Below are 16,514 nucleotides of genomic sequence, written 5' to 3'. Positions count from 1 at the left end.
TTTAGAGGGTTAGAATTCAAAAACGAACATATAAGAAATTACATCAATGTGCGTTTATGGATTGTGCTACAATACCACTTTAAGCGCCAAAGAAACAACAAATAATGGATTTTACCAAAGAAAACAGCAATAAGTTTCCATAATTACATTAATTTATAGCCCAGCAGTAACACATAATTTTTATATGTAAGTGTTGCCATAATACACAACATACTAAGGTCTGATCTGCAAGTGAGATTCTTATATATCTTAGTGTTCATGTTAATACTCTCTGTCAAGTACTTCTGCACTTCTGGAAACACGTCTGCATCCCATATTTGTAACCTCTTAAACATTGTTCAAGCTACAAAAGAAAGCTCACAGAACTCACAGCCCTTTCATATATGTTTTATAAAAATCTCTTAAGTGCATCATTCACACTCAGTTATGTATTACTAACTAGGCGTATTAGTGAGCATGACGCTTGGCAACAGAATGTAAGTGCTCGTCATCCATACATAAAATGCCTCTGATGCTCCTTCATGAAAGTTGTATTGAGTTCAGTATGTAAGCGTGAATAGAAATATGGAGGCTGGTATTTTTAGAAATAGTTTTATCCTCCATTACTCTGTTGGCTGCAGACACCAAAATATGTAGAAATCCATTTGACCAACATCAAACAGCTGCTTGCTTCCCATTCAGCGTCTTTAACTATGTTCCTTAAATGTTTTTTTCTCTTTCTCTTTCTCATGTGTTTTTATTTGTCAAATCGCTGCTGCTCCTCTATTCAGTGCCTTCTCTAATCCAAAATAGGACAAATACATGACTCATAACAGACTCATTATTAGATAACATTTTAGAAAAATCATCTAATTATTCATTTCAAGTGTGAAAATCGCCCTTTGTGTGTGCTTTTCCGGCCAGTGTGGTTCACCCGCTGAGATTTGTGGTAATATGCACAGACAGGCTCTGTCATTAAAGGCGGTGTCCTTTTAATTCCGGCTGATTTCTCACCTAAAGCACTGTGTTTGTGCAGAATGGCAGTGACAGTCCTGGGAGTGACACCTCCAGGTCACGTACTCCACTTTTACCTTTAAATAGGAGGCTCCTTCAAATGCTTTCAATTTTTCAGTTCTGTCATTAGATCTCAATGCAGTCATATTCTTCGGAGCTTGCATTGTGATTCATGTATTTTTGCATGCATCTCAGATTTTAGAAAAACCACACCATCAACTACGTCAGATATGGAAGAGTAGTGCAGATTGTTAAGAGGCATTTCAAAGCTGAATTAGGCATCATTACACAGTAGAGGCAGTTTAGTTTTTAAGGAAAGGTATGTTATGTATGTGGTATGAAGCAGGAATACAAATTTTGCTTTTAGATTTCTTTGGGTGAAGTCTGACATAAGAACTGTATTTTATCAATTCAAAATTATTCTTGCTTTTAGAAAAGCAAGAATAATTTTAAGACAATGCATATACAGGTTCATAAAGAGATGAATGGAAAACAAACAGCCACTTCTCCCTCTATCTGATAATAGTTATAGCAAAATGTAGAAAATATTTCATATGTGAGTCCACTGCTCAGTTTCAGCTTACCACCACTTTCTGACATCCCCACTTTGAAAAATAAACACCAGGAGGGAGAACCCATAGACAATGGAGCATTTGATCAACAGGAGCATGGCACACTATGTTCCTTGCCCAATTACAAGACTGGGAAAACAAATCTGTCAGAAATGAGACGTGGCTGAGCTATTGATCTGTTTATACAGTCTACATCTTTTGCTTTCCCACAGCATCTATTAGCACTGCCAGTCTGTGCTCTATTTTTATTCCACTGCTCTGAATAAACTAAATGACCATACACACTGATCACCCACAACATTAAGTCCACCTGGTGCATTTAATGTTGTGATAGGCAGGCGTCAGTGTGGCCAAAAAATTTAGTGCTGACCATGATCAGCAGTTGTCAGAATATACTGTGCATGGTTGGGAGTGTGTGAAAGCAGACAGGTTCAGAGTGTCCATGTTGAACCCCTGTACACTACATTAAACATTAAAACCAACTGGTGTTGACATTATATAATATGTATAATGTGTTCATCATCAAGGAGTTAAAAGCACAGCACAGAAAAATGCCTTTACAAGTTATCTGATTCATTCTTTTATATCTGATTCATTTAGAAAAATTACTCTTTCAAGGCCAGACAAACACCTAAATGTGTTAAGAGTATCGTGTTATTATATATTATGTTATTTGATTTGTTACTACACTTTGTCAAATTTAAACTGGGCAATGATCATTTAATTCCATTAGTAGAAAGAGAAAAACAACAACCGCCAAAGTGATTCTTGGTTTTTGATGTCTATAATCTCCTTTGCTCACACTGTTTAACAGTATGGAATGTGTTTATGACCTGTTAGACCTGTTAGACAGTGAAATGGAAACATTTCCCATTCTCACCATTTATTCAAACCGCATTCCAACGTCCACGTTAGTCAACTTCAATTTTTCAATTCAGTCCGCTTAATGTTTCTTTTGAATACAGCCGCTAAAACAATTGGATTAAATGACAGGTTCACTTTTTTTTTAACTGTGTCAGGTGCCTACACTGAGAGAGGTTTTACATGCTCTAATCATTCGTCTTCGTAACTCAGGCTATGATGAAATGTTTTCTTAAAGCCCTTCCAATGAAATTGATGGGAGCCAAAATCCATGATCCTTGTTCTGTGCACTAATACACTCAAATGTGTGTCTTTAGCTAAAATGATTCTTGTGCAGACTGAGCTTATTGCACCAATCTTCCAAAGTGGCTGCAAAGTGAGCTGCAATGGGAGAAACGTAACAAACGGGGATTCTTTTTTCTAAGATGTTTTTGCACATCCATCATGGGACACATCTTTTGGCGGCCTGTCTTTAAATGGAGGAATGATTACAACAAGTAAAAGCCCATCCTTTAATTTGAAAGGCTAAATTTCCCCTTGAATATAGCTCATTCTGCCATTCCATGTGCATAAGCGTAAAATTATTGTATGCAGGCTTTGTGTTAGATGTGAGCTCACTAAAGATCTGAGGTTTGAAACTGGGACCTTATTTAAACTTAGCTGGTGGTACACAAACAATAGGGTTAAATACTGGGGCACCACAGAGACAAAAATGTTAGCAGATAGGAATTGCTTGCAACACTTTGGCAAAATTTAAACCTTAATCTTTCTAGTGACGTCCTCTCAATCATCTTAGTAAAATAAAAAAAAAACTGGTCTTATCTGTGGCCACCTTGAAATAGACTGGCAGGTTACATTTAAATGCTGCTACTGTTGGTCTAATCACAATTTTGGTTTTGTAGTACAGAGCCTTTGCCTCATATTTACTGTTTAAATGACTTCCATCTTTGTAAAGTGCTAAGAAAAGAAGGTGTTGGCAGGTTGAGGGAAAATATCACTGATCTCTCTGCACATCTATGGGTGAAAGAACCTTTATGCCACAGCTGTGTGCTTGCCTTTCCCCCTGGGATTACTCAACAAAAAGCTGTAAATATGCAAAGCAGATTAATTAGTTTTCCAAGGTCACCTGTACAGAAAAGGGCTTCAAGTGCTAATAAATCAGTGGCATATTACCTGAAATGCGAATTGTCCGCAGCTGAGTGAACGTCTGCCTATGAGTTGCTGCACGAGTTTTATTGATATTTGCTCGGGAGTTAACGAGGCTCTGTGCAAGGCTTCATTTGGCCAAAAAGTATTTCTGCTTAATCCACAGCCTCGAAAAACTGCAAGGGTTGGACTTGTTAGAGCATCTTAGTTCTGGTGGCTTTAACTAGAGTATACGCGCTGCACCTTAAAGTCCGCAGTTCATTTGAATCCAATCCTAAAACCCCTGCCAACCCAACAAACTCAGCGTGCCGCCTCAAGACGAGGCTTATTAGCCCTAATCCTTGGCAACCCTCTATGTTTGTATTATCAAATAGGATTAGACTGATACCTGCGTGCTGGTTTACCATATAGTCGCTCAACTTTTAACTTTTGAGCACCACCAAGTCATATAATCCACCTGTGATATGATGCTACTTCCTTTTTGGCTACAAGTACATTACACTGAGAAACCTGCAACTACATCTCAATTGTCAGATTCTTTCCTGAGAGTTTAGTGGATGAAAATAGATGATGACAACCAGCTAAAGAAGAGTCACACTGCACAAAAAACTGCAAACTACTTAAATGAATTTCACTCCTTTGTCTTTCAATGAAGCGTGTGTCTGATTTATAAGCATTAAAAATATCAGTGTAAAGCTTCAGTTACACAGATTATAATAATAATCTTTACATTAGCACAATAATCTTATCTTAGAATTTTACACAAAAATGTTGTTTATCTTTTGGTCAATGAAACAAAAACTGCTAATTTCCTAAACAGCCCACGACCTAAAGAAATTCCAATTAATATCAAACAAGTAAAAACAAAAAAACAGAAGCTAAAATTATAAAACCTTAATTTAAGTATTATATTTCTGTCAACAAATTGTTTACATACCATTCCCACCTTTTTTTTCCCAATCACACCACGACCACATGTTGCAAAATGATTTCTTGTGCTCTAAGGCTTAATTGAGCCTATAATCCTTTAGATTTTTTTATCCTATTTAACAATTATGTGTAATCTTGATCAAACACACAGTTATGTGGAGGTCTGCAGTTCCACCTCATCTTTTAGGAGATTTACGGAGCAGTGGAAAATACCCTCAGATGACAATGATCAAGTGAATGGGGATACAATGTGCTTAAATGGACCATTAAAGAGAATTAAGCATCATAATTGCAAGATACTGTAGCACATAACATGGGATGGATAATTAATTTCTCGCATGTGGTTGCAAAATAAAAGACTTTGATCCATAAGGAACATCAGAATGAACTGGAGCCTTAGGTAATTACAAAAATACTGAATCAACTGATTAATGAACTTATCCCAGTGTGAAATATTTCACTTAAAGCTAATGATACAGCAAAACGGAAGTCCATCATTTGCCCACACACCAAATCACAAACCAGTACTGCCCTCTGTTGGATTATGTGGCTCATTGCAAGTGTTGACAGATCACATCCGTGTAGCACCACAGGGTGGTACAGTGGTTCATTTTTAACAGATGACAACAGTAATGTAACGAGCTCACAGTAGAGTGTAAATGCATTTAAAAGAGTGAGATCATCTTCGGATCAATAGCCACATATGGACACTCATGCCTTTCCAAAAGAGCTCACAAAGCAACGAAGACACACATGTGTAATATCAGTGCTGTTTAGTGGAAGCAGGAGTGTCATATTGCAGCAGCATGCTGCTTGTGTTCCTCCCTGTGCATCTGAGGCAGAACATTTTCGAAACTGAATAGCAGGATGACAAATTTCTATATAATTTCCTGCTTCCTCTAAGGGTTAATTATGCTACACAGATTTAATCGACGTCATGTTCAGCAAACAAATCTACAACTTGCAGATAATTGCTCCAGGGTACTTTAGGATCAATACTGTGCCAACATATCAGGCTGTATTGGAAAGTCTCTGTATGGGTGATTGCTCGCTGCATCAATCTGACTACAACAGAGAGCCATTTCCTAGTTGCTGCCCTGCCCTGCTCTTCTTTGTGAGGGAAGAGCACAAGTCAATTGAGGCACATATTTTCCTCACATTGTCCAGTCCTGGGAAATTGTAGACATTTTTAAACACAAAGCGACACAAGTTTATTTTGTTTTTTGTTTTTTGCTCAAAGTAGGCATCAGGCTAAGAGGTTTAGGGGGTCTATGGATGCCCTCTGGGGATGGCAAGTCAAGCTCCTCCTGGATGCAACATCAGGACTGGCTGCCTGCGATGGTGGACGATGGTAACGGGATGGTGATCATAGGATCCTCTTAAGGAGGTGGAGATAGCGAAGGAGGGTGGGCAGATGATGGTTCAGTGGGAAACTGTGGAAACTGCATTTTGCTGGTTTCTCTGGTCAGACGGCGGGCCGGAGTTGTTGTCTGCGTCTCCTTCCGACATCTGGATGTTTTCTGATGGTTAACAGATTTCAACTCATTGTTGATTCTTCAAACATAAGGACACTTTATCCAAATTTTAAAGGTATGTGTCTTTGTCTGCTTGTATTAATACATTTGAAATGATTTCCAGAGGTAAATAAAGGTTAATAGCAACAACATATGCAGCCCTGACATTATGGGACACAGCAGAACATTCACTAAAAACAACACTAATTTGGGTGCTGTAAGTTGTGATTTAACAAGTGAATGCAGATTTTTGTTGTCTGCATTGTGACTTACATCATTCACTGAATTTCACATTATTCATGGGAAGTTGGAATAGTACTGCATTTGCATAAATGTGTCATATTAGAAACAGCGACATGCCTTCTCTTAATCTACTGACTGTTATTTTATGCCCCTTCCACAGAGTCGTCCAGGTCATGCCAGGCAACCCAGAGAACATCCCCCTGGGAGAGTGCACGCTTTCCCAGTCCAGGGACCAGCTGACACCCCCGAGTCGCACCGAGAGCACCGTGTTCAGCCTCTCTCGCAGCGAGTCCCTTTGGACCAGTGAGATCTCTCGCAACAAGCGTGATGTCTTCTGGTTCCCCATTCACCTCATGACCACTGGCGGAAGCTTCCTGGCATGTGGCATCATCATCAGCGGCCTGTACTTTGCCGGCCATTGCAAAAAGGTCACCAACATCCTGGGACCGGCCTTACTGTCCATTGGGCTGATGGTTTTTGTGGTGGGTGTGGTCCTGATTCCCATCACAAAGGAGAACAGAAAGTGTCCGAACATGAAGAAGCCCCTCAGTTACTACAGGCCTCCCGTGTTCAATCTGTGATCTTTGGTAATCACTCCATATGGGGAAACTGAATTCTAAGAGCACACGGGATTTTTATCTTTTCAGCGTGGGAACCGCTGAGGAAAATGATTATTCAAAGAATGTGCGTGGTAAAGTTTATGCTTGCATCTTTGATATATCACGAGTGACAACACTAAGCACTTATGGCAGGCTCAAGTGTGCATGACAACATTTGCATTAATAACCATAACAAAATGAAGGTGAGAGTGCAACGATAACCATGTGACGTATAAAACACAATTAATCACACATTCACATGCAATTTAGTGAGATGACTGCTAAAAAGCAAACTGTCTTCATGAATATTTATGAGGGAAAAGTGGACAAGAGGGATTTCCTAATGCTGTAGGGTACAATATATGTCAATTCATGAATAATTAAAGGTTGTGAGAGCCTGTAATTGTCAGTTTGTGGTTCACTCTGTCCAGTTGCATTGTAGAACTGAGACACTTGGAAGACAACTTTGAATATGAATGCATTTATCCCCAAATATATGTAAAGGGTCAGAATTTGACTACAGTGACCTGAAATTAGATTTTCATAAAATTTGATTATTTTAAGTAAACCTTTCTGACGTGATGCCCATCGTAAAGGGCATGAACAATTTATTGGCTTTAGCTTTTAAAGGTTCATTGTTTTAAAATTAGACTCTCTTACTAGAGAGTCTAATTGTACTTAAAGCAGGTTTAATCAATATTTTCATATTATAAATGGATCACGTTGCTTCTACTACATGTGGAAGGAAATGCTCAGAGTGAAGAAGCAGCAGGGAATTTCCACCTGACTCTGCAGTCCTGCAGCTCTTCAGAGCTACATAGCATTTGTCAGGTTATGTTTTGGTTCTCCAACCCTCAATTTTTTTACTTTCACTACTCTCACAGAGAAATAGAGCAGGCAGCCACTGAAAAACCTCCAAAAGCCCAGTGTAGTCTACTGGTAAAGAGAGTGGGGTATTTAGCAGCTAGTTAATGACGACCAAACCACATAACTTCAAATCAAGGCTAGTGCTTCTCTGCTTCTCTTCTCTTAAACAGTAATGTTTAGTACTTACAGCTTAAACAGTATGTTGCAGTAAAAGTACATATTGTATACATACCTAATTTATGTAATTGCATGCATAAACAAGCAACTGTAACTGTTAAATATGATAACAGTGTCACAGTATGTTGCCCCTGTTAATGCAGGTTAAGCTTTACACATACTGTATAACTGAAATTCACAGTTTAAAGTTAAGATACAAGACCTGCATAGCAGACTAAACAAAGTATATTCAAGTATTAATAATATACTTCCTTTAAACTAAAAATTATATAGTGTACTTTCAGTTTACTTATTATGTAAAATTTATATTATATAACTATACTTGGCTTATACTGGCACATATGCAAAGTATATTTGGCCTATAATTGTACTTACACTGAAGTACTCTTAGTTTCTGGTCACAAATATACAGAAAAGTTCAAGTCTATTTGGTCTAACTGGAGTAAAAAATGATTCACCTTTGAAATATTATTTATTGAATTAGATTTAGCTTTTTTGAGAAAATTTGCTTAATTGAATGTCTGTCGACATGATGCCAATTAGGGTTATCATTTTCAAATTTACACTAATATTGTGGGCATCAATTCAATTCAAGATTAGATAGATTCTATTCTAAATCTATTGTATTTCACCTATAGAGTGTCCCACTACAGAGAGAATTGGGTTATTGTAGGCCACAAAAGTGTAACAATAATTTATGATGCCTCTTTCATGATGAAGTCACTCCAATTGATCTGATGGCAGACATGAGCATCTCATGTGCTCTGTGGGTTTCAGAAAACCTTGACATAAGACATCAGACCCTTCATCCAAACAGATGAGGTCAGGGCCAGAGCCCCGGATGTTATTGTTCATATTGCTTTATTTGAGGGAGGGGACACAAGATGACAAAAAATTGCACAACATCTACAAAAGCAAGAAAAAAGACAAAAAACACTGAATTAAAAAACTTTCCAAAAGTCCAAAAAACAGACACAAAATGATTTTTTAAGACATCATAGACCAAAATGTCACAAAATGTCTAAAACTAGACATCAAATGATGTACAACACTTTATTTACAAAAACACACAACTTATACTGCATGTCTTATGTACTGTATGTCATGATTGTCATATATTGACATTGTGAGTTCGTATTTATTAAATTTCCACAACAAGGAAAGGGTGAGGGGCCCTTCCCATGGCTGTGACTACAGAGGCTTATTTTCTCGTAATCCACTCATATCTTCGTTAAGATATTCGAGAAGATAATCAACAGATGACAATGATCATTATTTATATCCCTAGAACAGCTATAAACTCAGGCGCTCTGCTAAAACTGCAAAGTTTTTCTCAAACATCTTGTTATTTTACCATAAGAATCTACAAACAGTACATTAGTCCTTAAAGCTAAAATAATCAGTAACTGACACAAAATCCATTATACAGAGTGTTTAACGCACAGTCTCCGTCTGAACGTCCATTCCTAACACACATGCAAAAGCTAGACTTAAGTTTACACAACATGTTGGTTTAGCCTTGTTCATACACAGGAGGAAAGCTATAGAGACTGGGAATGGTGGAGCATTTTACCTGTAGGTGCTTCCGATGTTTTGGCCAACCTATTAAAAATGCATGGGTGGACCAAAACATTAGAATGACATTTTATTATAATGCACTCCAGCATGACTCCACCATCCACCAGTATAATTATCACCTTCCTCACAGCTTTTACTTGATAACTGTGAAATTATAACCTTGTAAAAGTAGAATTCATGGCAGAGCTGCTGGTTTGCATTGGGTGGTACAGGTGTACCTAATGAAGTGGCTGAGTCATACTTGAATATCAATTTGACTAACAAACTCAAATTTGCATCGCGTGGAGCAGATGACAATAATATTATTGACTTTACCCTCCAGTGATGTCTCAGATGAAGGACAACACTTAACTCGGCTTAAAGGAAACAGTCTGATCGATGCGACCGTCAGTGTGTGTTTGCCTTTCCTCACAGTAAGGTGGGGCGTTGAGCCACAGGTGCGCTGCCTCTGCTCAGGTGAAGGATGAGTCAGCCTCCCGTTATTCAAGCCTAAAGCAGCTGCAGATCTTCGTGATGGGCTTCCGAAGGTGCATAGGCGGCTGTGTGCCCCTGTTTCTGATGGCCGTGGTTTTTGACGTTGTCGGTTTGATCGTGCTTTTCGTCGGGATATTCGCCAACGTGCGCATCGACGACCTGTTTTACGGCGATTTCTTGATCTACACGGGTTCCCTGATCATTTTCATGAGCCTGGGCTTCTGGGTCATGTGGTACGTGTCGAACGTCCCGGTGTCCGAGGATGACGGCCCGAAGAAGAGACACAGTGTGATCGTGAAGCTGGCGAGGAAATTAACCGAGAGATTAAGCCAGAAGCTGAAAGCGGAAGAGCAGGTGAAATGTGTAGGGGACGTGGACAGCAACCAGGTGGGATCACCTGCGGGCAAAGCCAGTAGGGTGACATGGGGAAAGTCCACGGCCTACCACAATGAAGGGTACGATGACTCCCTGGACTCCCCTGCTGTGGAGAAGACAGTGGAGGCAGAAAACTAGCAGGTGTAAACCTTATCAGGAGTGGGTACCTTCAAACGCTATCACTTTTTATTATGTGATCTGGTAATAACTAAAATGAGACAGCAAACACTTAGTGTGCAAAGGATGCTGCTATAGAGTACTATACTACAGTGTGACTGAACTGAGCTTCCTTTTCTGTACATAGAACAGTACTATATAACAAATAGTTTGAAAGGGATCCTGGGCCTCCCCACTGAATTCCCTTCAAGAAATGTGGAGCTTAGTTTAAAAAGAAGTTCTGTGATTGTTTGTGACACTTTATTGTATGTGTCCATGATTTAGTTCCCTAGAGGTTTCCTGAAAAGATCTTGATGCTATTTATAGAGGTTTTTTTTTTTTTTTGGTGACCTCCAAATTTATCAGTTTCAATTCAAGTGGACAAATATATAAAACAGGTCTACAGCGAACACATACACAGATTTTGATTTTCATTAACAGAAGAAAAATAAATACATTTTTATTTGATTTTAAAAGACAACGATCGATTGAGGGAATTCCTATTTTCCTTTTCACAACTACACAAAAATCTTTCTTTTGTGATTTTCTAAAGATTAGTTTTTTTAAGTTAACTATAGTAATATGTATTTTGTTCTTTTTTATTTCCTAACATGAAGATCTAAATATTGTTTCAAAGCTTGGCCTACACTGCCAGGAAACATTGGCCCCAAAGTCTCTACATTTACCATGGTGGTGGTTTGTGGCAATATAGGTTATTGCAAATTTGTTAGTGTTGTAATAACCTCTGAAGTGTGATGTAAACTGAAATGACAGCAGGCTTCCCCCTGGAACTGCATTATTACCTTGTCTTGAGCCTGCGTTCTAGTTGAGGGATCCCAAGTTTAGGTGTAGTTGTACTGTAACACACTTACTATTTTACTTGATATTGTTCTTAAATGGTGTATTTCATTTAAAAATCAACCTGAGCTATTTCTGAACTTATACACAGGCAACTGGATAAACATGGTGGCCTCATTTTTGATCAGGAAACTCTACTTTTATAAAGGCTTAATGCTGGGAATAAATCCTATCATTTTTATATATTTTTGATCAAAATGCATGAGTTGAAAATATTTGAATCTGACTGTAAAATGCCAAACACTTGGCTGATGTTTTAAATTAGTTATAAAATTGACTTTAAACCCCCAACTTCCCCTAAGAGATTTGACATGAATATACTTTGCTTCCTTTAACTGGCTACTGTGTCAACCTTTGATGATGTAGTGCTCCAATATTTCAACTTTATTTATATTTAATATATTTTTTTAACATCTTACAGATTCCTGCATTATGTAGTAGCCACCTTGTATCTGCTACCAGAAGAATAATGACAAGTCATGCTTGCTCTTTTATTTGCCCTCAAAGCAACAATAACACTGGTCAAACTGGTTTGTCTCGTAGTTGTGTGGTGTTGGGTAAACAAACCTGAAACCGTAACACTTTAATGCACACTGTATCAGTAAGATGTGAATATAGTAAACACATTTTAGGAAGTGAAACTTCAGACTTTCAGTCATAGGTCTGACTACAAATATGGCACACATTATGTAAATGTCATCTCTGTAAGGACTTTGTCTGGGACTAAAATGGCATCTACAAAAGAAATGTTAACATGACTGACAGCACAAGTCACTTTAATCAAACGTATGACATTACAGTAACCAAGAGCTAATCCATCTCTGTAGTGTACACCTGCTGACAGTACGTCAAAGCCGCAGAGCAGAGACAAACACTGGCAGCTTAACTAGTCAAACAAGGTGCTCACAGATATGTTTCCATGGCGTGCATTTCCTCTTTGTGACTTTGTGTCATTTCACAGTAGGGAGCACTATTGTAGTGATGCATGAACTGTGGATTATTAAATATTTAGGGAGCGCACGAATGCAGTGTATCCACCCTGCAGAGCTTCTCCCTAACTAAATATAAAAGGTAAATATATTGCCTGCGGTAGATCTCTGAACTCAGCAGGAATGAAGTCAAGAGGAGGCTTTGAACAATCTGATAAAAGATGCAACACACCGATGCAGCATCACTGCATCACTTTGGTTTCATTAGCTAAACAAAAAGATTGCAGGGAGAGGGCGATTAATTACATCAGGCTCATCGTTGCATAAACACAAGCATAATGCTTGCTGATTACAAAATATATGTACATAAATCTGTCACAGGGGTTAGAGATTGTGGATTGTGACATTAATGTCAGGAAAGGTGTGAATCTAGTCATCACTGCAGAGATATGAAGGTAGACTGTGGGGCTGTCAGGGTTGTTAATGAGCAGCTCAACCCGTTGTTGTGGTTGGCTACCAGTCCTACCACTAAGTCTTGTGCTATGAGAAAAATTTAAGGTGTGATGTGAATGAAAAAGAATGACAAGCACTTTCTGTAGAGACCTGCTCTCACTCCTGTCCGATCTTCAGACGACATCCAGCTGCCCATTTCACTCAGCCCCGACTATGGAGAAAGGGAACTGCACCATCGTCTTCCTGTCGCTGGCTGTGATTTTGGACATTGTGGGTTGCATCCTCTTCTTCCTGGGGATCTTTGCACCTTTGAGTTTTTGGGACTTTTTCGTGCTGTCTGGGCCTTTGCTGATCTTTCTCAGCCTTGTCTTCTGGATATTCTGGTACATGGGGAGCCTCACTGTGTCTGAGGAGGAACTCAACCTGCTCAAACCCGACATACTGTGATTGCAGTGTGGGGTGAGCAGTACTGAATCAAAACTGGGCAAAGGCCCTTGGCTCCATCAACCTGTGATGATGAGGAAAGAACTATCAGGTCAGACTGAGGCATTCAGTTCATTAACAATGTTGAATTCGTCAGCCTGGGACTCTATGAACCCCTTGAGGTTTTGCCTCATTGAAGGAAATGTGATAAACTCAAATCCACACACCATCCGGAACATATCTGACTAATCCTAGGAAATAAACTAATTCAATGTTACCCTTGGGTTTGAGGGTGGAAACAGCTAGTTATGTTGTGTGTGGACACCACTGATTCCTGGACTGTTGGAGTGGGAAACATATTTTTCGGCACTTTCACTGGGAGGAGACTCTGCACTATGATTATACTGCATGTCTTATGTACTGTATGTCAAGATTGTCATATATTGACATTGTGAGTTCGTATTTATATTCAGCATGTCCTTAGACATTCATATAAGATAACCTTAACTAAAGATCCTTTGAAATGACTGTTGTGTTCTTTTTGAGGCTGCTGATTGTGAAAAACTAGCCCAACAGGCAGTGTGGGTTTGCGCTTGGGATTTTTTTCAAAGATCCACCCAGACAAAGAGAATACACGCTGCTCCTACATACACAAAACTACTGAGGTACGTAGAGAAGCAGAAAACTTGTCCCTTCACGAAGCAATCGATCTCCAAAAACTATATTATGTGTGCTAAAGGCTTTGGCCAATTAGTAGCTCTTTCTTAAAAAAAAAAAACAACAACATTGGAGCTGTGCTTCAATTAGTTCACCACAACAGCCAGTGAGGAGAATGAAACTAATATTCCTCCTCCAATTCTTCCCAGCCTTAATCAGCACTCAAGGCATTAGCTCCCACAGACAAGGAGAGTGTTATTAATGTGCCCATTTGGTTCCTGCCCCTGAGAGAGGAAATGGAGGAGAAGTGTAATGGACCTCTGTCTCTGCAAAGACATGGAAACCCTGCCGCCCAGCACTAACCCCCCTAACACACACACACACTCTTTGCTTATGGGACACCGCCTTCTCTTATGCTGAAGCCCTCAATTTGCTTTGATGACTTGATGTCATCCTAATCTTAATCACAAGTGCTTTCATCAGTACATAATAATGCTTCCCACGAGAGATGCAGATTGTAAGAGGTTCTACTTGAAGTGAGAGGTGAGAAGACCAGGTTGAAATATGTATCCGGGTTAGTTGTAGCTGAAATCACACAGCACAGCATTAATGTGCTCCTGTAATGCTGAGCTGATATGGGGTGGAGAATCCCAGTCATGCAGTTTGCAGAAGCTTTGACTAATAGTTGATAACCACTCGCTCTGCCAACAGGGTCCCTACTATTCTGTGGTGAAAAGGGGAGTGACTATCACCAGTGGACACAGATGTGCTTAAGACAAATAACACAGAAAATACAATAATGATGAAAGACACATCTTTCAAGTTAGGTTTTCTTTAATTGTAAGGTTTTATTCCAGATGTTTCTAAATATTTTTATTACATCATCTTGATGGGTACTATTACCCAAGATTTGCAGTATCAAAACCATTGTCAATTTGTTTTACTTAAAGCAGCAAATTAAATGTGTATGAATGTGTTTGTAGATAAAAATCAGTCCCATTAGGCAGCTCTGCACTCCACCAGTGCTGTGATAAATAAATGCTGCAATCCTTTGGATGTGGGTACACACATCTGTCTTTCAGCAGCTGATGATCCGATTGCACTCTGTATGTTACTGTGTTCAGCTCTTCTACTTTAGCCTAAAAGCCTAAAATGGCTGATAGGTTCATGATCTGTCATCTGTGGAGGCTTTTGCAGGTGCATGTCTCCCTCCAGTGGTTGGAAGTGTTCAAGGTGGAGCGATATTTTGCTGGTTACTCTGGGCGTTTTCAACCCAATGGTTTCATCTCTCACCTTCATTAACAGGAAGGAAAACATCCTGCTTCATGCAAACAGAAATTTTGCTCCGGTAATTCAATATTATGTTCATCTCAGGTGCCTACGCATTTCTGTGTTTCATGTTCAGGAGGAGTACAATCATTATTCATAAAGTCACTGTTATTATCATGATTTATAAATATACAGTAAAACATCTTGCATAAATGATCTAATATAGATTGAATTACAAGAACTGCGTGCACACATGACAAGTTGCGAGAATGTCTGCAGATAACATACGCATAGTGAAAATAGAATATTAATCCTTAACTGCATTTGTTAAAGAAATATTTAAGTGCAGCATATATGCTCAAAATCCAACATAAACAATCAATACAAATGAAAAGATAGAATTATAAGGTTTGAGTTTTACCTATCTGAATACTGTGTATGATTAAGTATCAGTTGTCTTTGGTCACAATAACGTTACACGTTCATTTGTCTTAAAACTAACAAACACAACACATGTAATATGTTTGGATTTTAACCAGTTTATATTTAACCTAATACCTTTCATTAAATTTTATGTAGTGTCAATATGACCTTTGGGCCAGCATGCATTTTATCTTTTCCATTTTAAATCCTTTCCATTTAAAAATAAATAAATAAAAATACTATGTAGAAGCCCCAGCTAATAGAAACAGTGCCCGAACAATGACAAAAAACAGAGGGCTCCTCATATTAAAAGACAAAAATGAAATAAATTTAATAAAATAGTCACATAATTAAATTCCACATTTTAAAGGTTAGACAGTATTTTAAAATGTGGCATAAAAGTGAACATTTTAGTCACAAGGCCCTCCTTAGCACACTAGATTATATACCACATACTTTAAGAGACATGAGCAAACAATGACCAATCAGGTGAGAGCACAAATGACGAATGTCTTATAAAGTGTTTTCACTAAAAAGCTCTTCAGTATAGCAGGACACTAGTTTTTGTTTGACTTTCCTCCTCTTAATATTAGTAAATAAACGGGTCTCTTTGTATTAAGACCAGTACTTTCATGTTAACTAACCTTGGATTTACTTGTGAAAACCGCCTGTTAACACCTTATATTGACTTCACACCAAGGCAGAGGTATTTTCACCTAATTATAAAAGGGCCTTTGCTCGCACGTGCACACGCACCTGCACCACTTCCGTACACACGTCCCATCAGTGTTTACAAACAAGTGGCCTGCAGATGGCAGGTCCCTCGCCCTGATGATACCAGGACACGCAAACAGTACAGCGCGGGGTTACAAACCTGTAGCCCAAAATCAGGCAGGTCTGACAAGGCAACACGATTTGTTTTTGCTGATGATTACAGACTATAAATGAGGACCAATTTAATGGCCAGCAACAACATCATTGCAAAGTAACAAATGCTGCAAAAGGGTAAATGCACAA

At 38.8% G+C, this 16,514-nt stretch overlaps 1 protein-coding gene across 1 annotated transcript; it reads left to right on the top strand.

The window, feature by feature from the left end:
- Positions 1 to 4,311: 4,311 nt before the first annotated feature.
- Positions 4,312 to 13,675, top strand: LOC137099539 (phosphoinositide-interacting protein-like). Its single transcript, XM_067476514.1, has 2 exons — positions 4,312 to 6,092; positions 6,420 to 13,675. Exon 2 carries the CDS (start codon positions 6,433 to 6,435, stop codon positions 6,838 to 6,840), a length of 408 nt encoding a protein of 135 aa, XP_067332615.1. The 5' UTR covers positions 4,312 to 6,092; positions 6,420 to 6,432; the 3' UTR covers positions 6,841 to 13,675.
- The last annotated feature ends 2,839 nt before the right edge of the window (positions 13,676 to 16,514 follow it).

The sequence above is a fragment of the Channa argus genome, chromosome 15 (genome assembly GCF_033026475.1).
Source record: "Channa argus isolate prfri chromosome 15, Channa argus male v1.0, whole genome shotgun sequence".
NCBI lineage: Eukaryota > Metazoa > Chordata > Actinopteri > Anabantiformes > Channidae > Channa > Channa argus.
This window is presented reverse-complemented; position numbering and strand designations above follow the sequence as displayed.

Bases quoted from the DNA above. Each gene is read 5' to 3' on its own strand.
- LOC137099539 (XM_067476514.1), top strand. From the start codon at position 6,433: ATGCCAGGCAACCCAGAGAACATCCCCCTGGGAGAGTGCACGCTTTCC.